The 24,683-nt window shown below is 46.9% G+C and overlaps 1 protein-coding gene across 1 annotated transcript in view; it reads right to left on the reverse strand.

Moving 5' to 3' along the window:
- Positions 1–24,683, reverse strand: part of HTR4 (5-hydroxytryptamine (serotonin) receptor 4, G protein-coupled) — a gene marked incomplete at its 5' end in the record, with an annotated part of 45,507 nt that overhangs the window by 14,529 nt on the left and 6,295 nt on the right. The window contains 3 exon segments of the mRNA NM_001001267.1: positions 12,563–13,131; positions 16,059–16,100; positions 16,991–17,144. Of these exon segments, the coding sequence (NP_001001267.1) occupies positions 12,563–13,131; positions 16,059–16,100; positions 16,991–17,144 (765 nt within the window).

The raw sequence follows: 24,683 nt of genomic DNA on the forward strand, positions 1-24,683 counted from the left end.
AAGCAGTAATGACCTGGGTGGATTTTTTTTTTTTTTTGTCTTTTGTCCTTTTAGGGCCACACCTGCAGCATATGGAGGTTCCCAGGCTAGGGGTCCAATTGGAGCTGTTGCTGCCAGCCTATGCCACAGCCACAGTAACACCAGATCCAAGCCACATCTGTGACCTACACCACAGCTTATGGCGATGCTGGATCCTTAACCCACTGAGTGAGGCCAGGGATCGAACCCGCAACCTCACGGTTCCTAGTCAGATTCGCCTCTGCTGTGCCACGACAGGAACTCCTGCTTTCTTCTACTCTTTTTTAGGGGAACCTCATTCTCTTTGCCTCTTCTTCACTTTCATCTTTCCTCTAGCTTCGTATCTTTTCCTCTGTTGAGTCCACATACACCTCTCGCACGTACTCATCTTGAGCATGGAAACGGCAAAGACTCACAACCCGTCCACCCCAATCAGTTTATTTACCATCGAGCTCTGGAGGATGACGAGAGCGCACACTGCCTCCTTCCAGAAAGAAGGCTCACATTGCCTCAGAGCTGTTTTGTGCATTAGAACTTCGCCGCAATGAATAAGATATTCTACCTTTGCACTGTCTAATCTGGTAGCCACTTACCAGGTGTGGCTCCTGAGCTCTTGGAATGTGGCTAGTGGTGACCACATTGGACACGGCAGGTCTAGAGACCTCCAGGACAAAGGAACACCTGGCTGGTCGGGGACTGAGGCTGTGTAATGGAAGACGAGAGCCAAGATCCAAGTTAGGTAGGTAAGAAGTTCTTTGGGAAGTGCTGGCCAAAATTTTCAGGCTTCTCAGGAATCAGGTGAGTGACCTAAGTTGGAGCACGATCTAAACTGGATGAACCTGGGAAGACACTGAAGCCTGGCATGAGCAGAGAAACCCATCCCCAATGCTAAACTAGGCATACGATCTCTGCTTGTGTTACTCAACTTATAAACAGGCTGCTCTTATAATCATCTCTCCCTTGAGGCCAGAGCTTTGCAGTTAGCAAAGCAATTTCACATCCATTATTTGTTTGATTTTCACAGTGAGGCAGTGAGATAGGCAGGATGGGAATTATTTATCCAAGAAGCCCAAACTGGAATTCTCAGTGGATTTCATCACAGAAAAGTCTCTGTTCCTAAAGCTACAGTCAGCATTTCAAGTTCCGACTCTGCCTTGGAGCATCCGGGCTAACCACCATACAGACCGCTAAACCAAAGAAAAGCCAGGCCAGGGAAGAAGGAACAGAAGCATTCCTCCATCCCTCTGTCAAGTCTCACAATGTGCCAGGTACGTTACGAGGCTCCGAGGATACAGCTGTGAATGCGATGGCACACTCCTTGGCATTTATCCAGTGAACGAAGAACTCCTGATGCAATGCCCCACACAACCCCAAATCAAACCGACATGGCTTATTCCTGTCACCGATCACTCGTGTGACCACATGAGGTCACAGTCCACGTGCTCACACTCGGCCTCCCAAGTGGAGGCCGGGTGTCACTTGGCCTGAAGAATGGCTGAGCTGAGGCAAGCTCCCAAAGGAATATTTTCCACATTTTACTGGTTAATAGCAGATAAAACTATTGTCATCTAAAACACTCTAAAAGAACCTAAGAATTATGAAGTGTGGAATAATCCCGAAGCACCATCAATGACAGCATACAATTGGGCGGTTTCTATGCAGAAAAAGCTCAGGACTCCAGTTCTCAAAGGTTGATATATATTAGAGTCATCGCGACAAAAATACCATTTTCCTAAGCCTGCCGTGATTCAGTGAATGGAAGCTGGGAATGTGGGGTTTTTACTAAGCTTCCAGATGATTTGTTTTCTTTTTTTTTGAAATTTTTTTGGGGCCATGCCTGAGGCACATGGAAATTCCTGGGCTGGGAATTGAACTCAAGCCTCAGCAGTAACCTGAGCAACTGCAATGACAATGCTGGATCCTTAATCTGCTGTGCCAGAAGGGAACTCCCAGGTGATTCTAATACAGGTGGTCTTCTGACCATTCTTTGAAGGAAAAATAATCAAGAAAAGTAAAAATAAAGGCTTCAGATATGGAAATATAAGTGTGTTTTCCAAACTTTCAGCAATACTGCATGGAGAATAAAGGAAGAAATTGGGATATTTCTTTCATTTTTATTCTTTTTTTTTAAACTATGTATAAACTATATAAGCAACAAGGATATATTGCACAACACAGGGAATCCAGCCAATATTTTACAATAACTCTAAATGGAGCAAAATCTTTAAAAATCTTTACTACCACACTGCATACCTGAAACCAACAGTACATTGTAAAATAACTACACCTCATTAAAAAAATGAAAGCCTCCTAACCTTTGTTTCAGTGGCGTTGAGCTCGAAGTAAGTTCTTTTCTCACTTCCCTACTGCAGTAGCTTTGAATAAAATGTTCCCTGCCGGTTTAACTGAGCCCAGAGCAACTTGTGCTAGGATTCCAGCCAAGGTGACTCCGTGACATTTCTGCCTTTCTCTTCTCTCATCCTACAACCAAATCGTTACCTGGGTCTACAGTCTTGCTGCTCTGAAAGATTATAATCATTTCCCACCTAGGCTCCTGCTTTCAGCCTTCGCCCTTTCCAACCCCTTCCCCACACTGCTGTAGTCAAAACAGTTCCAAACGTGACGTGTAATCAAACACGATCCTTAGAAAACATCACGTTCTCCTCACAGTTCATACGACGGTGTGACTCAACATCCACACCCTGAAACCGTCCTGGTTGTCACCTACCATCCCAGTAAATGAGTATCAGCAGCTTCCTTTTACTCTGAAAAATGTCCCGGGTTCGTATGGCATCAGGCTAACCTCTGACTTCAAGTGCCCCGCTCTTCTGCGCACGCCCAGTCTCAACCACAGTGAGCTGCTGCTTAGCCCAGTGGCCTCATGCGGGCAGCGCGTGAAAATCACCTGGAAAGCTCTGGAAACGCGTGTGTAACTGGGCCCAACACCCGACTACTTATATCTGGCCCTCCCACGGTGGGTCTTAGGCATTAATGGTTTTTTTTTTTTAAAGCTTCCCAGGTAACTCTAACAAGAAACCCCACTGAGAATCTGCAACATCTGGTTGCCGGATCAACCACATCATGTTATCGTGTTTCTCCCACTCGTCAGGTCGTAAAGCTCGGTGAGCTTCCATTTTCCTTAAATGTCCTTCCATCTGTGAAGCTTTCCCTGACCTGGTACAGCGCCGTATATGTGCCTGCACTACGAGACTAACAGCAACAAATGGGAATTATTTATTTACATGTCCATCAACAACGAAGTCCTATTGGTTCATATTCAATCTGTCTTGCCTCCTCACTTCCCACACCAGCTCATCATCACCTCTCATAAACTGCATCAACGCCTACTTCTGCTTCCAATCCCCTACGCCCCCTCCAGACTGCTCCCAGTTATCTTTTTTGAAGTTTTATTGATTTTATTGATTTACGACGTCACACTAATTTCTGCTATACAACAAAGTGATTCAGCTATCCATACACACATAGCCGTTCTTTTTCAGACTCTTTTTCCATATGGACTGTCACAGACTAGTGAACAGAGTTCCCTGTACTCCACTGCGACCAGGTGAACGGTATCAGTCCACTCTTCGAGCTCCTCGTGGCCATCGCCTTCTATAATATGATCCAAATTTGAAATTGGGATATTTAGACTGTCAAGAAAAACCTCAGAAAAAAAAAATACAACTAAAACATACAAAAAAGGTCATTTCAACAAAAAAGACAAAGCTTGGTTGTCTTTTGCTCCAGCGTTCTCTCTTTCTCTATGGCCAGTGGTGAAATCCACAGGAATTAGAGACTTCAAGTCAGTATAAGAAAGCTCTTGTTAACTCTGGAGCCGCTCGACCACTGAGCAAGCTCATCAAGTAAGTAATAAGCTCCTCTCACTACAGGAGTTCAAGCAGAAATTAAACGACTATCAGCGATGACGAGAAAACTGTTGGTTAGGCAACAATGCTTCCAGCTCCTGTTAAACCTTGTGCACAACCCCAGCAACATCCACTGTACCGTGATTCATTGTCTATGTTCTCCCTCCTCAGGCTGTGAGCTCAGTGGAACGCCACCTCTAATTTATTTACTTATTTATTTATTTATTGTCTTCTTGCCATTTCTTGGGCTGTTCCCTTGGCACAAGGAGATTCCCAGGCTAGGGGTCGAATCAGAACTGCAGCCACCAGCCTGCACCAGAGCCACAGCCACAGCAATAGCAACGCAGGATCCGAGCTTGCGGCAACACTGGATCTTTTTTTTTTTTTTTTTTTTTGTCTTTTTGCCATTTCTTGGGCCGCTCCCGCAGCGTATGGAGGTTCTCAGGCTAGGGGTTGAATCGGAGCTGTAGCCACCGGCCTACGCCAGAGCCACAGCAATGCGGGATCCGAGCCGCGTCTGCAACCTACACCACAGCTCACGGCAACGCCGGATCGTTAACCCACTGAACAAGGCCAGGGATCAAACCTAGCAACCTCATGGTTCCTAGTCGGATTCATTAACCACTGCGCCATGATGGAAACTCCTCTAATTTATTTTTACATCTACCCAGTCATACACAGTCCCTGGCACCTTAGGTGCTCAGCACACTATTACTGTGAATCCAACTTTAGAACCTAAACATCAAGTTCCAGAATATGCAAACCTGGATTTCTGATGAATTTCCTGTAACGTCAAAGAAAAATCTGGGTTTTAGAGAACTGTCCTCTGCTATCCACAGCAATATCCCTGCTCTTCTCCTTTGGTAAAGTTTAAAGTTTCCTTTGATAAATGTCTTACGCTTTTCTTTTCTTTTTTAGTAATTTTAGCTATTGCTTCTGCGGATGGTAGTGTTTTTTCTATTTCATATTCATGCTGTTTCTAGTGTGTCAGAATCACTGAAGGTCAAATGTCACCTAATATGTGGACATCCTTGCGCAATGACTGACTTTTCACAGTGTACCATCGATTTTTCCTGATAGGTGATCCCATTGCTTATAAATAGTGGCAGCTTTGCTCTTTTTTCCTAAGTTTTATACCTTACGTTTCTCCTTTCTATCATTTGGGTTTTGTATCCAAGTGTTGAACAGCAGAGGCGACAAGGCATCCACGCCTCATCCCTGACTTGAGCGGGGATGCAGCCAATGTTTCCTCATTAGGTTAGTTCTTCCCTTCTCTGCCCTCATATCTGATGTGTTCCCTAGACTGGCAAAAATGACTTCTCTAAGACTAAGAGAGATACTGGCCGACGGGGAAAACACAGTTGTAGAATCAGGTTACAGACAGGACAAGGAGAGAGAAGCAGGCTCCAGATTCACAAGAATCAGTTCCTACACAAGCTGAACCTGTAAGAATCCACCGCCTATGTGCTGGCATCACGCCTCTTTCTTATATACGTGTGCATACATATTAAAACTGCTCCAAGAAACATTTACATGACAACTATTCATGTTTGGAAGCTATGTTTTAAAACTGCGTAACCAACATATCTGGACAAACTATTTCATTAGCCAATGAAATGGTATCAAAGTTGAAATGGTATTTTGACTTTGGGCTCACTATTCCCAAAGATGACAATTATCCAACAACCCAAACACAACCGCGGCCATCTCAGCTACTATTGACACACTATTTAGCACAATCTGGGTATCGAAGTCCTCTAAAAACGTCTTGTAAAAGCCTATTTTATTTCACTGGCTGCCCAACTGCTTGTTTTATAATAAGCATCAGGCAAGTTCAGGTAAGCGCTCTGAGGACATCAGGGGAGGACTAGGAGGACAGGACCAAGCAACGGAAACCTGCTGCTCTAAACCACTGAGGCCAGACTGGCTTGATTTTAATTCAACCCAGTCCCTCAAGAAGACTTCAAGAGGAAATGCCCACTGTCTCAGAGGGCTGCCCTGAACTGAGGCTCCCCAGAGTGAGTCTTGGGTTGTAAACTAATGTCTCCACACTTTTTGGAGTCCTAGGGAAGAATTTTCAGAAAACAGGTCATTTTCAATTTTGAGCATGAGAACACTTCATAAACCTGAAAACAATCATGAAGATATTTCACCAGCAAAAATGTACTGATCATTTGATTATCTACTTTTTTACAGACACTGTGTGAGGGGCTGTGTACAGAGATAAAAGACAAAGTTCTTACTTGTAAGAAATAACTGTCTTATAGGAATTAAACTAAGACTTTTATGAAAGAGCTCAAACTCCATGAAAAACAGGACTGTCAACAGGCCACTGCCACTCAGAGGAAGTCGAAATGAACAAACGACCCAACTGAGAAACGACCACAAGCGTGTTTTCCATAGAAGGGAGAGTTTGGCATCCACCCGAAAGTGAGCTTCTAGCAAATGGGTTACTTTTTGGAATACTCAGTGTGTACCCAGGGACAGGAGTCACCATGAGAATGCTAAGAATAGGCCCTTCTGATCTATCCTTAGTTCCTTCTTAGAAAAGAGACGGAAATTTTTCTGGACTTGAACAAGTTACTAACCTTCACAGTGTGCAGGTAAGATAGAGAAATACGAGCAGGATGGCAGAGCTGACTGGCAAATGTCTCGCCAGATGTATCCAAGGAGTCAAGGGAAACACAAGCAGTGGTCCCCTCATCCCTGACTCTAAGTGCCTGGGCAAGACTGAGCTCTGGAGTTGGAATGACTCGGGTCTGAATCCCAGCTTTGTCGTTTCCGACTCGTGTGAGTCAGGGTGGTGACGCACCCTCTCGAAACCTTGGTTTTTCTCATCTTTAAAACAATGATAATTATAATACCAAAATTTGGGAGTGTCACACAAGTTAAATGCAATAGTGCATTCAAAACGGGCACACTCTTTTCCAGAATTACGTTAGGTGTCATAATCATTTTTCTTAATAACGTAGAAGGAGGTCTCTGAGGCCCTGCCCAGTTCTTTGTCAACAGGTGCCTTGAGAAAGGAAAATGAACGAACACCTACCACGTTCCAGGTTTTACATACGCAGCTGCACATTCGTTCAGGCATCATCCTACATTTCTGTGATTTGTATTTTGCCACTTTGGTTGAATTTTACATTTATTTCTATTTAACTCTATATTCCAATATTGGCTGGTTGGTTCTCCTTTCTAAAATCTTTTTTTTTTTTTTCTTTTTAGGGCCACACCCATGGCATATGGAGGTTCCCAGGCTAGGGGTTGAATCGGAGCTACACCACAGCCACAGCAACGTCAGATCTGAGCTGCGTCTGCGACCTACGCCACAGCCCATGTCAACACCAGATCCTTAACCCACTGAGCAGCAAGGCCAGGAATCGAACCCGCAACCCCATGGTCACTAGTCAGATTTGTTTCCCCTGAGCCATGACAGGAAGTCCCTTTCTAAAATCTTTAAGTCTGCCTTCTAACATTTTAGTTTTCCCTCAGAGCCACAAAGAGTCTGGTAGATGATGGTTCCACTCGTGGAGAAACGGAAGACTCAGGAAATCTGTGGTTGGGGGTGAGATACAGGAGAATTCTGTTTTGGATGCACTAAATTTGATATTCTAGGTGTTCCTGCTGTGGCTCCAAGGGTCAAGAACCCAACACAGTATTCCTGCGGATGTGGGTTTGATCCCTGGCCTCGTTCAGTGGATTAAGGATTCAGCATTGCTATAAACTGTGGGGCAGGCCGCAGATGCGGTTTAGATCTGGAGTTGCTGTGGTTGTGGCGTAGGGTGGCAGATGCAGCTCCGATTCGACCTCTGGTCCAGAAACTTCCATATGCCACAGGTATGGCCATAAAATATAAATAAGTAAAATAAAGTAAATTTGCTACTTCAAACTGGCACCTGAATGGGGTTTTCAAGGAAGCAAGTTGTATCCTGTGGTCTAGAGTTCAGGGTATGCCCTGGAGATAGTCATTAAAGAGAGAGCTGACAGCATGAAGATTGCATTTAAAGCCATGGACGGTTAAGTTGACAGGGATGGAGTGGGGCCGCTGCACGCGTGGTTGTGGGGGTCCCAGTGGGGGACCGTGGATGGAGAGGGGGCTGGGGAGCTTCGGGAGATCACTGTGGGTTGGTGATCGCTCGGGAGGGTCATCGGAAGGGGGCAGGCCTGCCCGACAGTGGAGGCAGGAGATATGCCTCAGGTCACTGGGTGGAGGATGGGTGCGGCCTGTGTTCAGGTTCAGACCAAGGGCAGGTGTATAAGGACCACCCTTCTGCTGATTTGAATAAGCACCCTGACAGTCCTAGTTTGACCTTACAGGGTCAAATACTCTCTTACCGGACACCAAAGTGGAGCTTCTACTAAGAAAGAGGAGGCGGCGGTCTCTTCCCACCCCACTTCCCTTGGATTATAAAAACGCAGCCCACTCGATCCGCAGGGCAGAGCCTCCTTGCCTGCCACCTGCATCTCGCCTTCATAAATGTATTTCTTGCCTATCACTTTGTCTCACTGAATTCCTTCTGTGTTGAGGCACAAAGAACCTGAACTTCAGTACGTCCAGACACTGGGTGAGCGATTCTAATTTTAAAACCACTGGTTCAAGTCCCAATCTGGGTTCTGGTTGCGTTTGAGTCCTAAGTGCTGTCAGTGTCAAAATCACATGACGTGAGACTGTCATTCGAGGAACCAAGCTCTGAAGAGGCCAGCGGAGGAGCAAGAACTGCAAAGGATGCAAAGCAAGAACTGCAAAGGATGCAAAGCAAGGTTGCTGCTAGTCAGGAGGGAACCGGACGAGGACCGTGCTGAGGAAAACTAACGCGGAAAAGATTTCAAGAAGGAAGGTGGGTCAGTCGGAAAAGGTCAAGTGAGAAAAGTTTTTTTCAACATTTGAAATTTCTGTAAGACAAAGTTAACCAAATTTCAAAATTAAGCAGATGATGGGAAGATGTAGTTGCAAATTATATAACCAAAGATTAACTGATGAGAAAAATAGACCAAAGCTGTCAGATAATGCACCAAGCATATGGTGGTGCCGTTAGCAACTAATTTAAAAAAGGTTCCGACCAAATCGTCGGGGAAATGCAAACTAAATGAATGCGTGTATTTAAAGTTAGCATGCTAACAAAAGATGCATAACCACCAGTGCTGGAGAGGGAAGGAGAATCTGAGTAGCAGATACTGTCACACCCTGCTGATGAAATGGTGCCCTGGGAGGTCAACTTCATGGTGAACAGAACATTTAAAAATGTACATACATGCCAAGCAGCCCCTAAAAGAAATACTGGCCTATGCACAAAGAAGTGTGTTCCACGGCAACGAAAATAGCACAGTCTGTAACAGCAGAAGATTGAAACACCCGCATATCACTCATGGGAAACAATTAAACAAAATCTAATAGGTATTTTTAAGTACAGAACATCATGGAACAGTTTAAAAAATGAGTTAGATCTATATGTTCTGAGGTGAGGTGGTACCTGAAATGCATTGTTCAGGGATAAAACACAAGACGCAGAAAAGTACACACAGAATGGCCCCGTTTATATAAAATAAAAGGGAGAAAAACCTCGGAAATCTGAGTTCGTCTGCTTTTAGGAATGGCTGTACACGCATTGAAAAGACTGCCCGGCTAGTGCTAAGGGCTGGCTCCGAAGCTAGGGGTAGGGTTGGCAGGATAAAAGCTGATTTTACTTTTCACTGTTTTGGTTTCATATTTCATGAATTCATCGGAATCTGCTGATGTCCTACTTGTGGGCCTTTTAGGAAAAACACAAATTTTTCTTAGGATGTGTTAAGTTAAAGCAGTTGATGTGGAGAATTAATTGTTAAGATTTGTTCATTTATTCATCAAGAGTTTAAGTTCCTGCTATGCACCAGGCAACATATTGGATATTTATTATGTAGCAGGAAATAAATAGGCAAGATTCCTGTCCTTGCAAGGCTTATACTCTAGTGGATCCAAGTTCCAAACAGTTTTCTCTTCTCAGAATAGGCTATCCCCACTCTCATAAAATCCCTCGCCCCCCACAGAAAAATAACTCAGACCAACTTCCCGCACTCTTCATGACTTCAGGAAGAGATATTTGTAAGGAGTATAATAAGAATACACGTAAGCCGTCTCTAAACTGCTATCTCTGTTTAACAATCATGCACAGATTTGCAGAAGAAGCAGGGATAAAAGAGTACAGTATTAATAAAACACCTGTCTTGGTTTGCCCTAGTAACCCTCAACTCTTTCTAGGTCTGTTTCTGAGGCAGAATATTAACTCAGGCTGTCAGTGCAGGAGCAGGGGCTTCCAGGCATTCTTTGATATGGCCACTGATGAACATCCGTGGCTTAAGGGCTCCAGGGAGTAACAACCCCACAGGCCCCTTTTACTACAGGGAGGATGGACCTCAATCCCTAATCCCCTGTGACTCAGTTTAGGGAGGAAAAGGTCAAAGAAACTATGAGACTTAGGAGACATTTCCACCCCTAGAACCGTACTGGACAAGGACTGATACGAGTAATTGAATAAGGCCAATGGGAGAAGACCACACCTCTCTGGACCCCAGGCGGGTACTCCTGCCCCCCAACTTTAGGGAATAAAAACCCCTATAGGACAAGAGAGAAGGGGAGGGCTCTTCTCCCCACTCCCAGTAACCCTGGGAGCCATCTGCTTTCCTTTAATAAAAACTTGGCTTGCTTGCTGCCTGTGTGTTTGCAGAGTTCATTCTTCGACCGCCGTGAACAAGAACCCATCTTTCCAGCACCGTTTCTATGGGGAAAGGTGCCAGCTCTAAACAGCTGACTTAGGAAGCGCACCGCTTACTCTGGAACGAGCTGACGGCCACACGGGCAAATGCTACGCTCGAATTGCTGAAAACTCTCTGGCACCTACACGGAAGTTCTTGCGCACACACTCTACTGCTGGATCCTTTCTATGACACTCGCCGAGGCACGATGATTAAGAATGTCAGCCTGGGAGTTCCTGTCGCGGCGCAGTGGTTAACGAACCTGACTAGGAACCATGAGGTTGCGGGTTCGATCCCTGGCCTTGCTCCGCGGGTTAAGGATCCGGCATTGCCGTGAGCTGTGGTGTAGGTCGCAGACACGGTTCGGATCCCACATTGCAGTGGCAGCTACAGCTCTGATTGGACCCCTAGCCTGGGAACCTCCATACACCGTGGGAGCAGCCCAAGAAATGGCAAAAAGACCAAAAAAAGACAAAAAAAAAAAAAAAAAAAAAGAATGTCAGCCTGCAGGAGTGCCCTTTGAGGCCCTTCCACCAGCTGCAATCTCAACACCATACTAGGCTTCGGCCACAAGCTTGCCCACACTAGTAGCAGAAAGTTGACTTCAAGCTTCTGAGCAGTCTCTGAGGCAGTATTTGTATTTCATGGCAATTCCTATTTTTTCTTTTCTTACACATGCAAATGAAAAGTGCCCAACTTTCAGCTGCCAGAAGAGCTAAATATGTCATCATCGGAAAAATTAAGTGCTTCTCCCAAAAGAAGCAATTGCTCTTTGGAAACTCCTATGCATCTCAGGGCAAAGGAAAAAACTGTCATTGACAATTCATCTTAGACACAGGAGGAATGTATTTATCACACATGACTTTTCACAGCTGAGAACAACTCTAAGCCAGGGTAGCAAGAAGACGCTCAGAGTTTGGCAAGAGGCATCCTGCCTGGCCACGGAAATGCACCTCCAAAGTTATTCCCGCCTCCTTGGACTGTGTGCCCTGGGGCTAACCACCCACGCGGCCCATGCGCGCTCATAATGCACACCCTTCCTCGGGCTGCTCCTTCCATCTGGAATGCCTTCCTTGATAGCTCCTCCAAGGCTCAAATTCTTAGAAAAGGCTCTTCTGTGACGTTTTCCTGGATTCCCTGAACCGAAACCCTTTCTTTGCTGCTCAAATCCACACTCGACATTGTCCATCCTTCATTATGTGCTTTATCACATGGCACTGCTACTGCCTGTTTGTTAGTTTACTGAGTTTGGTTTATCACGTTACTTACGGCTACCTCAGGGTGCCAGGTTCCCTGCTCTTATGACTATTCCTACTACTAGTCACAACATTATTCGCAGTATCATGAGCACGTACTGTGTGTCAGGCCCTACATGAACACATTACCCCTGAGTGTTACAAAAGCCCTACAAGATGCACAGTATTATCATCATTTTTTAACAGTTGAAGAAAAGGAAGACCAAGCAATATTACACAAGTGACAGTAGCGGCACTGAGAATCAAAACAAAGGCTACTTTACCATGCTTTCAACCATGACCTTACAGCGCCACCTCTGAAACAGGGGTGGATTTGATTTACCAAGTTCCTACTGACGTCGGCCTCTGCACTATGTGCCCTACCGACAGGAGCTAGTTTGATCCTCGCGAAAGCCCTGTGACGTGGAAATCGCGAGCCTGATTTTCAGGGGTTTTTTAGTAAAATCAAGGTTCAGAATGGTTACATGACTTGCCCAAGGTCAAAGAACTGAGGTGGCTGGATGGGAACACACGTCATTCTTCCCCAGAACCTGAGCCCTCACCCACCGCTTTATTCCAGACGGCAGAACTCTCTTTAATCTCTGAAAATGCTGCACAGGTTTCCAAGAATCACCCATCTGGAAACAGACACTGGAAAGCTCTCTTCTGAGTCATGCCCATGAAGACAAGCACGCACGCACGGCCCCAAGCACTCACCTTAGCACATGAGTGGATCCGTTGACGGTTGTGGTTGAACAGGGGACCGTCTGGCCCGCCACGCAAGGTCTTCGGTAGCGCTCATCATCGCAGCAGAGGATGATGAGGAAGGCACGTCTGAAAGACTTATTCAGGAAGGCGTAGAGAAAGGGGTTCAACCCGGAATTGATGTAGCCGAGCCAGAGGAAAGCGGTCCACACCTGCCCGGGGACAGAGTAGTCTGCGAAAGGGTCCACGACATTGGTGACGAAGAACGGAGCCCAGCAGAGGCAGAAGCAACCCATGATGACGCACAGGGTCTTGGCTGCTTTGGTCTCTGTCCTCATGCGATGGGTGCTGTGCTGGTCTGCGGACGGAGGCCTGCCCTCTGCGGGGGCCCCTGCCCGTTGCAACATCTGGATCTGGTGGGCGTGCTCCTTAGCTGTCACGTAGATGCGCCAATAGGCCAGCACCATGAGGAGGAACGGGATGTAGAAGGCCACCACAGAGCAGGTGATGGCGTAGGGCTTGTTGACCATGAAGATACAGTACGTAGAGTTCGAATTCTGGTGGAACTTCCTTTTTTCTATCTGAGAGGTGGAGGGAGAAACAAGGACGGTGGGGGCAAAGGGAAGGAAAAAGGGAAGAGGAAGAAGTAGGAGGGAAGGAGAAAAATTATAAGAAAAAAGAAGCGAAAAAGAGGGGTTGGACGGTAGAAGAGGTGTCGAACAGAGGAGGGATGAAGAAAAGGGAAGGGTGAAGGGAAAGGAAATAAAAAAGAAGACATCAAAAAAAACAGCCTTTCTTCTTCTTCTAACAAGCCTACAGCACACAGAGCCATGACGGCAGAAAGGAATGTGCTTTTGGCTGCTTTGGCTATTCTTCTTCCTCGTCTCCTTTTTTTTCTAAGGGCCTCACGCATGGCATACGGAGGTTCCCAGGCTAGGGGTCGAATCAGAGCTGTGGCCCCTGGCCTACGCCGCAGCCACAGCAACGTGGGATCCGAGCTGCTGCACCAGGAAGGGAACTCCCCTGCTTTGGCTATTCTTAGATCTCAGTATTTTCTTGATAAAATTTAGAATTAGCTTATTGAGTCCATAAAAATCTAGGATTTGGACTAGAGTTAGAATAGAATGACCAAGGAAAACTGACATCTTTTCACTGTTGGCTTCCAATTCACAGAATGGTAATTCTCTCCCTTCATGTAAATCTTTAAATATTTATTTCAGTAATACTTTATCTTTTGCGTGTAAACGTCCTGTGCATCTTTTACTAGATTTATTCCTAAGTACTGTTTTTTATTCTATTGCAAACAGCACATTAAAACTCGTATTCCTAATTTTCTGTTGCTAATACGCAGACTTCAGATAAAATTTTTTGTATATTAGCTATGTACCAGCAACTTTGTAAAATTAGTAATGAACACTTCAACTCTAGGTTCTTCTGCATTTTTCCCATGAACACTCATGTGACTGTCGAACATTTCATTTCTTCCTTTTCTATCGTAACACTGTTTTTCTTGCACAATGAACTTAATAAGACCTGCCATCCTGGTTTTCAATATTTTACTTTTAAGAATGATTTAAACATGATACTTGCTGTTAAGTGTTTTCGGCGAGCCCTCTATTTGAGAAATAGGGAGTTCCCTTTTACTCTTAGTTTGATGTAAATTTTCATCTTTGTATATCATTATTAACTTTTTTGGCCACATCTGTGGCATGTGGAAGTTTCTGGGCTAGGGATCAAACCCTTGCCACAACAGCAACCCAAGCTGCTGCAGTGACAATGCCAGATCCTTAACCTGTTGGGCCACAAGAGAATTCCCCAATGAGAATTTTTTAAAATTAAGATTGGATATTGAATTTTGTCAATGCATTTTTGGCAGTAACAAGATGATCCCGTGGGTTCCTCCCTTGCTTTTTTTTTTAATTAATTTAGTGAATCACCATGATTACATTTCTGGAACAAACCTCACCTGTATTGGATACTGTGATATAAGACCCCTCTTAAGAATTGAAACGCTTTTTTTCTGACTACAAACTCTGCCTCCTAACAGCTCTTAGTTATCAGCCTTCTCTAGGAATAGTTCCTGGCTGAAGAAAGCTGTGTAAGCCAATGGCACGTCCCTTCCTGAAGCCAGCTTACATCCAATGTTAATATACACATGAACAGATATGAACAAAAACATATATGCACTCAATATACTATTTCACTGAGTATCTTGTCTTACAGTGTACTGCAAGGCTAAGTATATCCTCCTACTGAATTGACATTTTCACCATTATAAAATATCTTAATGTGACAAAGTGCATTAAATTTATTTTTATCACTGATATGAGAACAGCTACAGCAGCTTTCCTCCTGTTAGTGTTTGCCTATTTTATTTTTTTCCATTGTTTTTTCAACCTTTCTGTCACCTTACATTTCATGGCCCTCCCTTATAAGCAGCATAAATTATGTTTTGATTGGTTGATGAAAATACTGTGACCAGAGAGTCACAGGAACCTAACCCTGTATTTCTCCCAGGAACAAAGATACATAATTTGCTAATTCAGTGTTTGGGGCAACTTTATGGACTCTAATTACTGTGACTGATGAAGAGCAAGTGTCCATGTCTTGTGAGCATGTGGGTCATGCCAGCTCTCTAGACAGAGTCAAAGACGTGGACTGCCACTACAACACCGCGGAGCGAGCACTAGGCGCGGGTTAACAGAGGCACATGCCCCGTTCTCCAGTCGCACGAAGTAGACAGAGGATGCTTCATCTCATGCGCGCGAGTGAACAGAATTCCCTAGGTTAGGTTCCTGGGAACGTCTATGGCAGAAGCTGAGAGAGCTGTGCCCTTGTTGTAAGTTCTGATGCACCGAAGCTCATGCTTCCAAAGCTCTTCTCCATCGGGGATCAAGTCTGGCCCACACACGAGGGCACAGACTCTGGAGTCCCGTAAGCCCGGGCTTAGAGATACGTCACCCCCATCCTCTGACCCTCTGTTTCCCGGGGACAATGGCAGGATTGACCTCCTAGCACTGATGTGAGACCTGAGCAAGAAAATAATGACGAAATTAACCTGGGGCTTGCAGTTGCTGTCATGGCTCAGTGGAAATGAATCTGACTAACATCCATGAGGATGCAGGTTCCATCCCTGGCCTCACCGAGTGGGTTAAGGATCCCGAGTTGCTGTGGCTGTGGTGTAAGCCGGGGGCTGCAACTCCGACTCGACCCTAGCCTGGGAACCTCCATATGCGGCCCTAAACAAACAAACAAAGACCAAAAAAAAGTGGGGCTCGGCACACAGTCACCGGTCAACATTTGCAGGCCTTGTTATTATTACTACCCTGGTTGTTAGGAATTTGAATTTCATTTCCCCCAGGAATGACAAAACCGAAGGTGTGAAAGAAGAGGGGTAGGACTTAAGAAGACATCCATACAGTCTGCCTTGCACGGGTCCCCTTTCACTGCTCCACTCCTGTCCCAAGCATTTCCTTCAGAAGCCCAAGGAACTCGTGTTCTCACATACCACATGCAAATCCTGGCCCAGTCTTGGTTTGGATGTCCTTTCCTGGACAAAGAATAAGGCAAGATTAGGGGCTGGGAATGGGACGGAGAGAGGAAGGGGCAGCTCCTGCGCTGACTGGGCCTCGGGCCGGAGCTCCCTCTCTGCCTCTCCTCCCCATTTCCTCCTGCTTCCAGACGGCCCCGGGGCCCGTTTGAAAGGGACCCGTAACTCCCTTAGGGAATAATCTGCTCATGGATCCAGACCACAGCTTTTGATCTTCCTCCCAAGTCTGGGATTACAAACACAGCGCGTCCGAGCTGGAGACTCCTAAAGAGCACCTAGACAGGAGCTGGCGGATGCTGCTCGGCTGGGCCACCCGAAGACACTGCCCCTTCTGAGGACCATGGGTCTTCTCATCACCGCCCTCCAGGAAGTGGGTCTGGGACAGAGCTGGGCCCCGTTCTCTTGACTCCTTCCTTGCCCAGGGCTCTCTTCACTCTCCAGAAGCTTTCACCCGCATGACAGGGTTTCTGTGGGTCACCGCAAGCCTCCTACATCTCAGCATGACATGGGACACAGGCCTCCTGGAGCCCCTCAGGCTCTGGAGCCCCTCTGCTAGGCTCTGAACACTGGTCCTGCTATTCACTGGCTGTGTGACACTGGGCACGTCACCTCACCTTTTTTGAGGCTGAGTTTTGCCACCTATGAAATGAGGGGAAATCATTAGACTCTTCCCCAAAGGCATGGTTTCAGGATTGCAAGCACTAAGCACACTTTCTGGCACACGGTCAGCTTTCAAATGCGTTAGCCCGCTTTTTTTGGCTGTCAGGGTGGTTACTCGGACCACTAGCAGGCTCTCTCTCAGCCCATCCACCCAACCTGACTTTGCGTGTTTGTTTAGAATCCCGGGCACACAAAGCTAATCGGGGCAGCGGCGTCTGCAGGGTGCTCACCAGGTCAGTTATGCCGATGTTATTCCAGCCTTGCATTATGGGGAGAAAGGAGATCAGCACGGGGATGGCCCAGCAGCCTGCGAGCAGCACCGCCACGCGCAGAGGGGTCATCTTGTTCCTGTAGACCAGAGGCTGGCAGCAGATGGCGTAGTACCTGGAGAGGGGGCAGACGGGCAGGTGCCAAGGGAAAGGGCAGGTGGGAGCAGGAGCAGGGGAGCAGACGTGAGGGGAGACGGCAGGCAGGATGCGGCAGTTTAGAGGAGGAAACAGTGGGGACGGGGAGATTAGAGGGGGAGGCAGGGAGTTGAAAGAAGGAAGGAAAAGGAGACAATGCGAGGAAGTGAGGCGCGTGGGTCGCAGAGGAAGGGAAGGAGAGGAGGGAGAGGAGGGAGGAGAACAGGGAAAACGCATTTGTGCAATAAACTGTTACACTGGCCGGTGAGGTTCTGCTCCTACACACGGTCGATCACACACGTAAGAGCCACTACCAGGGCTCAGCCCGCATCCCCCTTCCTCTCCCAGGACCCGAGAAGCTCGACAAGCACCCGAGGGTCTGCTCCGTCTCAGGCGGGATCCAAATCTAGCCACAGGCCTGGGCATTTGGGAGCTCCTGTGTGACCCTCCGGGCTGCAGGGTCCAAAACACCCAAGTCCTCCTTGAGAGCACCCTGAGGTGACCCAGAGTGGCCCCACATCTGCGCTCCAGGAACGGTATCTCAAACGGGTCCTCGTTCCCTTGATCACCTATCCGTACTGAGGAGAAGGTCCAGTCCGTGTTCCTCAAACTGTGGTCCAAGGATCCTGCCTTTCTCCCTGCATCAGACACTCAGGGGACACCCACCGGAAATGCAAAGTCCCAGGATCGCCTGGATTTGAGCTGCTGGGGAGGAACCCGGAGTTGGCGCACTTTTGACAGAGCGGAATGATCGCTGCTGTTTGCTCCGTTACGTCCAATCCCCCTTGCAGGCCCCTGCACTTCCCAAGCTCCGCGTGGCTGAGTGGGGCCAAGTGACTGCTTCGGCCTATGAGTCGTGAGCAGAACTGACATGTTATTTCTGGGCTGAACCATTTAATTGTTCCTCTGATGCCAAGAACGTCAAGTTCCCAGTGTGTCCTGGTCATGACTGCCTACCTACTGCTAGAGACCAACTCATTCCCATTCCTCCGGGTATGATGTCTGCCGTGGGTCTCCCTGCTCATCCTTCCCCAAGCCTGGCTTCTGTCTACGGCACTCGCTTTCTTGGTCCTCCAGATAAAGGCACCACTTGCCCGACTCAACGGTCTGGACTCTAACTCCCAGACGACACGCCGGAGGTCATTCCAGTCCCAGAGACCACTCCGTCCACGTCTAGACAGTTCGTGGAATTTGACACCAGGCGAAACAGCATGGTAGATCTGCCAGCTCTACGTCTTTAGAAGAGTCAAAGAAAAACTGCAAAAAGGCAGCTTGGAGGCCAAGTCTCGGCTTTAGCATGTAATACCACTCCTTGAGGACCGCCCCTCATGCTTCGCACTCGACGCAGGTCAGTGTGAATCTGACCACCTCTTTCTTTCCTTAACTCAAAGCGTAACTCACATAACAAAGCGGTGGTAGGGGAGCTGGGCGAGAGAGGGAAATGAGAAGCAGAGCCCAGCGGCGGAGCGCGAGAGGAGTATGTCAGGGGCTTTGATCCCCCACGTGGCCTCAAAGAGGAGCTGACCACGCCGTCCCAGGGAGCTTCCTGCGACCAGCAGGACAGTGGAGTGTCCTGAACTGGGCCAGAGCTCAAACAGCAGACAAGACAGTGGGAGAGGAAATCACTCAGGAACTCGTTTTCTCTACCCACAAAGCTGACGTGAGGACCCAACCCAACCGCAGATAACTCTCCATTCTGCCCATGCCCTTGACATACACAAGAAAAGCGAATTTTATCACAGTGGTACGTTTTCTGAATGGCTGTATTAATTAAGAATCATCAGAGTTTACTAACGTAGAGTTGATGAATTCGGAGTACACGCAAACCGCTCTGTCTTTCCCTCCCAATTCTGCTCCTTTCTTCATTCCCAGCTTCGGGGCCTAGATTAGACACGTACCCTCTTCCTCCCTTTCCTTGGTAACAGAACCCCGCATCCTTTGGGAATTCTCTGTCACTGTCACGCGGTTGGAAAGACTGAGAATGGGGCTCTTTCGATGGGGAGTTAACACAGTCGGACATTTTCCTGGGACTCTGAACGGCACACTGAGCGATGCAGAGACAACAGGAGATTCCCCAAGAGCCTTCCATTCCCACAGCCGCCTGGTGGGGCTGAGAGCGGCTCCTGCTCCTCAGATCTCGGTGCGGTCGTGCTCTCGCCCCTTCGGGTCCTCAGCCTTTAGCTTGTCCTTCAGTTAAACGAGTCATCTCATATCTACCCACTGCAGGCCACCCCCTTTGTATTTTTTGCTTTTTAGGGCCGCACCCGCGGCACATGGAGATTCCCAGGCTAGGGGTCCAATCAGAGCCGCAGCTGCCGGCCTACCCCACAGCCACGGCAACACCAGATCCAAGCTACATCTGCGACCTACACCACAGCTCATGGCAACACCGGATCCTTAACCCACGGAGCAAGGCCAGGGATGGAACCCGCATCCTCATGGCTACTAGTCAGATTCGTTTCTACTGCGCCACAACGGGAACTCCCAAATTCCCTTTTTGCTGAAGCTCGTGTTATGGGTTGAAGTGTATTCCCTTCTCCTGAAAGAGATGTTGAAATCCAGACCCTCAGTGTCTTGGAATATGGCCTTACCTGAGAAGAGACTATTTAGAGAGGTAATACAATTAAAACGAGGCCATTAGAGGGGGTCCTAATCCAATGACGGCATCGCCATTAAAAGGGAAAGTTCAACACGGATATGCTCAGAAAGAGGACAGCAAAGTGAAGGCACAGCACTGAGCTGGTGTTTCTACAAGCCAAAGACCCCCAGCAAGACGCGTGAAGGCAGGGAGCGGCAGGGAAGAATCTTCTCCTAATTTCAGAGGGAGCAGGGCCTTGCTAACACCTGATTTCAGACTTTCAGCCAATAAAACTGTTAGCCAATAAATACCCTTGTGTTCCAAGCCACCAGTTTGTGGGGTTTGTGACGACAGCTCCAGCCAAAGCTAATAACTGGCTAAAGGCAGTCTCTGTTACTTACAACCAAAGTACTCTGCCTCGGTAAAAACGATTTTGCACGTCAGATATGTCCTTCATAGGTGCTTTGTTCTCAGTAAGAACATTTTTGTTTCTGTTCAATACGCCTCCAGATCATAGCTAAAATCACAGCACCTTTCATTCTCCAGCCCAAAAGAGACAGTCAAGGGGTACATGAAAAATAGATTCTGCCCCATTTGTCATATAATTTATGACTTTTGAGGTGTGGACCGGATGCCAAGATATTGGGTAAAGACAATATTTTGGCAATTTCGGTTGGAGCCCCTTTGGCATATAAATCCAAAAGTTCAAAAAAGACAAAGCCAAATTAAACACCTTGCTGGAGAAAAGGCATGTGGGAGCAAGATGAGGATACTTGCAATTTCCGTAAGCGGATGCAGGTGCTTGGAGGACGACGCTGGGAAGATCAGAGAACTTACAGAAGAGCTCTCTGAACACACAGCCATACCGATGCTCTAAGCACTGTTAGGAAAGCCTTTCTGCCTTAGTCGAGCGCAGCCAGGGCAGCCGTCTGATTCCCTTGGCGTCATGAACACAGCGCAGGACAGTAAAATCTCCCTGGGTCCTGCTGTCCAGATGCCTAAGCTTCAATCTGCATCACCGTAGGCTGCTAGGCCCGCTGCTGCTACAGAGAAACCAATAGTGGTGACAGGTTTCCTTCTGAGATTCAGCTTCAAGGGGGTCAGGCACCTGCAGCGCACGGCCCACCACCCGCTGCGCGTCCGCCTGCAGACTGCGCCCCGGACACTGAGTGCCTGCAAGGAAGTTGCTCAGACAGCTCTCCCGCCCCAGGGGGCGAAGGTGGGACACAGCCAGGGGTCCCTGCACAGCAGGTGATGAAGGTTACTCCTGCACGGTGTGCAGCGGCTGGCCAAGGAGGGGAAATCCTTGACTTCCTACATTAGAAATCAGCAGTAAGTAAAGGGAAAAAGAAAAGCTTATTTTTCTTTCAATTACATCGATTGAGTTGTGAGTGAGAGTTAAAGGTAAATAATAAAAACACCAAATTGTGTCTTACTTGAATGTTTTACTTAAATCTTCTCCTCTACATCTTCAATCTAATGCTGTGTCTCCCAATAAAAGTAATTTGATTTTAAGGGGCATGGAGTAGAGAATGTAAGGTTTTTATTGGAGTGAAAATGAGGGCATCCACCTGACTTTGTGGCCCACGATTCTTCCCAAAGCCTCAACACCCTTGAGGCAGCTACCAGGAATAAGCCGCTTCACATCCTTCTCATTTCTTTCCTCATACCTTTCCAATCTTTGCTTTCTAACAAAGGTTTTAGAAAAATAAACATCTTCTTGAAAGCGGCATTCAAGAACCTAAATTAAGCATGTGAAAACAAACATTACCAAATAAGTGATTAATAAAAACTGAGTTCTAGGAGTTCCCGTCGTGGCGCAGAGGAAATGAATCTGATGAGGAACCATGAGGTTGAGGGTACGATCCCAGGTCTTGCTCAGTGGGTTAAGGATCCGGCGTTGCCATGAGCTGTGGTGTAGGTTGCAGACGTGGCTCGGATTTGGCACTGCTGTGGCTGTGGTGTAGACCGGCGGCTACAGCTCCAGTTAGACCCCTAGCCTGGGAACCTCCATATGCCATGGGAGAAGCCCTAAAAAAACCAAAAAGACCAAAAAAAAAATTAAATAAATAGAAAAACAAAAATAAGAACTGAGTTCTAGTATTAACTGACTAATGGAGGGAGCTTCCTTAAAATTAACTCGTCTATAGATCAAGGACCAGATAGAAAGGAGACGACTTCATTTGTACCCCTCGTGTTGCTTTTTAAAACTTCCATGTGAACACCACCACTGCCAGTGCTAACAACAACTAGACCTGTCCCATTACGAACTGCCCCCCAAACTCATGCACAACAGTGACAGACCAAAGCAGCCAGTGACTCTGCAAGTTATTTGGAATTCAGGCAAAGCACACCGGCGGCGTTAATGGCAAGAGCTATCTTTCATTTACGTATCAAGGCCTCGACCTGTGCCATCTGGTCTGGTCCTCACAGCTCCTTTGGAGATAGGAACTATAAGTGCACCCACTCCACAGAGGACGAAACAGGAGCACAGAAGTGTCGAGACTTGTCCAAGGTCACAGTCGGGTAAGAACCAAGCTGGCATCTGACCCCGGGAGCCCCTTGAGGGCCGGGATGTTCCCTCTTTGCTGTCACTTCACTCTGCCGCCTCTTCAACGTCCCTGGGGGATTCTTCCAATTCTTTACAAACCACTTTGGAAACAATTAAAGCACAGAAACACTGAATATCAAAACCTGAAGGACTGTCGAAGTCCTGAAATCCCCCTAAAATAAGGTCCATCTAAGCCTGCGTGCACGCACTACGGACTGGGAACTGGCTATGACGTGGCATCTGGCTGGTCGAGGTAGATTAGTAAAAGATGCCCTAAAAGAGGAATTACGGTGAAATGACTAAAAGGTGACTGAAAGATGCACCTCTGATGTACAAAGCGCAAGAAGATATTAGTTTATGATGGAAATTTCCACTTGAGCACACTGGGTTTGAGAAGACAGAAAGATACTTAGGGTGAGATGGTGAACAGGCAGCTGACCTGCTCAGCAGAGCCCCGGAGGACCCAGCCCGGGACAGTAGCGCAGGGGAGATGAGGCAGCACTGCAGGTGACGCCACAGGATGGGTGACCTCTCCAGGAGAGAAAGGAGAGATACCCGGGGCCAGAAGGCTGAGGAGCCCACCTTGAAGGACACCCAGCTACGCAACGGGAAGAAGGTAACTACCGACAGCAGCCCCTAAAAATGTGCACTTGGAAAGGAAAACAATAATGGAATAATTGTGGTGAACATTTACTGAATGCCTACTAGAGGCCACACCCCGGTTTATGATTTCTGCATAAATAATTTAGTCTACATAAACTCCAAGCAGAACATGCTATTGTTAGTGTAAATCCGTTGATGAGAAGATAAAACCCAGAAAATTTAACTTTCTCAAGATCACACAGTTGATAACGGGTCAGGCTGAGAATGAGTCCAGGAAACCTAGCACCCCAGGCCTCATTCTGACACATCTATGTATCAAGACTTCTGAAAGGGTCGAAAAGCTAACACCAAAGTCATGTCAGACAAGTCACATGGAGATCATTCTATGCTCAGCTAAATAAGCCTGGAGCAGCTACTGTGGATGTGTAAGAAAAACACAGCAACAGAGGAGATAAAAGCTGACTCTCCAGGAGCTGGTGGTGGAGGGTGAGCCAAAAAAACAAACAAACGAACAAACAATTATTAAAATGAGTGGCTACTACTATGCTAATATTTAAGATTCCATGAGTGCAAAGGAAGAAACAACACATCTTCTTTGGGGAGGAAGCTCAGCCAGGTGGTGGAGAAGGTGCGTATTGAAGAAGGTGCATGTTCACCAGGAAAAGAAAAGGAATCAAGTCACAGGTACAACATGGAACCATGATGACACACGGCATACTCAGGAAATGATACCGGACCACTCATGGGTGGGAGCTGAGATGGGAAAGGCAGACTGAGGTTAATTCCAGGAAAAGTACTCGAAAATAAGCTAAGCATTTAGCCTTTAGTTGATAATGCGTCACTGAAGAAACCTCGAGCTTCAGAGAAGTTGTTTTCTAGAATGGTCGTTGCCCATTACTCGCCCTCTCCCCTTTCACCCCCTCGCCTCTACATCATGCACGGATCCCAGGTTCAGCAGCGCTTTCTCTGAAAGCTTTCCCTGCACTGAAGTCAACTTCCTTGACTTCTCCTTACTACGTTTCCATGACCACCGATTTTACCGTCATTCCCTGTGTGCTCTCTGGATTTGCCACTGGACTAAAATCTCCAAGATTCAGAGCTTTTCGGATGGTTCACCACCGTCCTTTCAGTGCTTTGCACACAGCTCCTGGCAATCAGTAAGCATTCAATAAATAGTTGATGAAACGAATATAAGAATAAGATTTCATATCCTCAAGCATCAACTCCGACTCAATAAATATTACTGTTTAATAGTAGATAAATATTCCCATTACTGTACCATTACTATTACATACGGAGCAAAAGTATGTGAGAAAGGGAAACGTAAAAGAGGCACCCCTTGCAGAGACGCCTTTCAATCGTCTTGGGAAAACAAACGCAATTGTGTGACACACGTTTCCAGGGACAGACACTCTGCATTTACACACTACAACATTTACTTTGGCTCCAGAGAGATCATTAGGAAACACAGGCACACTAATTTCTAGAACAAGATGAAATACGTCATCTTTGAATCAGAATTTTATGTTTTATAAGAAAACCTGTTTTAAAAGAAAATCTGTGACTGAGTAACTGTTGGAGGATTTTTCTGCAGATTAAAACACATCAAATTCCTGGGCTGCCAGGAGGAAGGGCGATAATTCACCTGGACGTATCAGAGGAAAATGGGAGCAGTGCTATAGGAATGGTATCCTCAATGAGCTGAAACAGACTTTTTAAAGGAAACTGCATCTGAGCCAAGTATAAGGCAAAATACAGCATGATCAGAGAAGGAGGATCAGCATGGT

This window comes from Sus scrofa, chromosome 2 (assembly GCF_000003025.6).
Source record: "Sus scrofa isolate TJ Tabasco breed Duroc chromosome 2, Sscrofa11.1, whole genome shotgun sequence".
NCBI classification, from domain to species: domain Eukaryota; kingdom Metazoa; phylum Chordata; class Mammalia; order Artiodactyla; family Suidae; genus Sus; species Sus scrofa.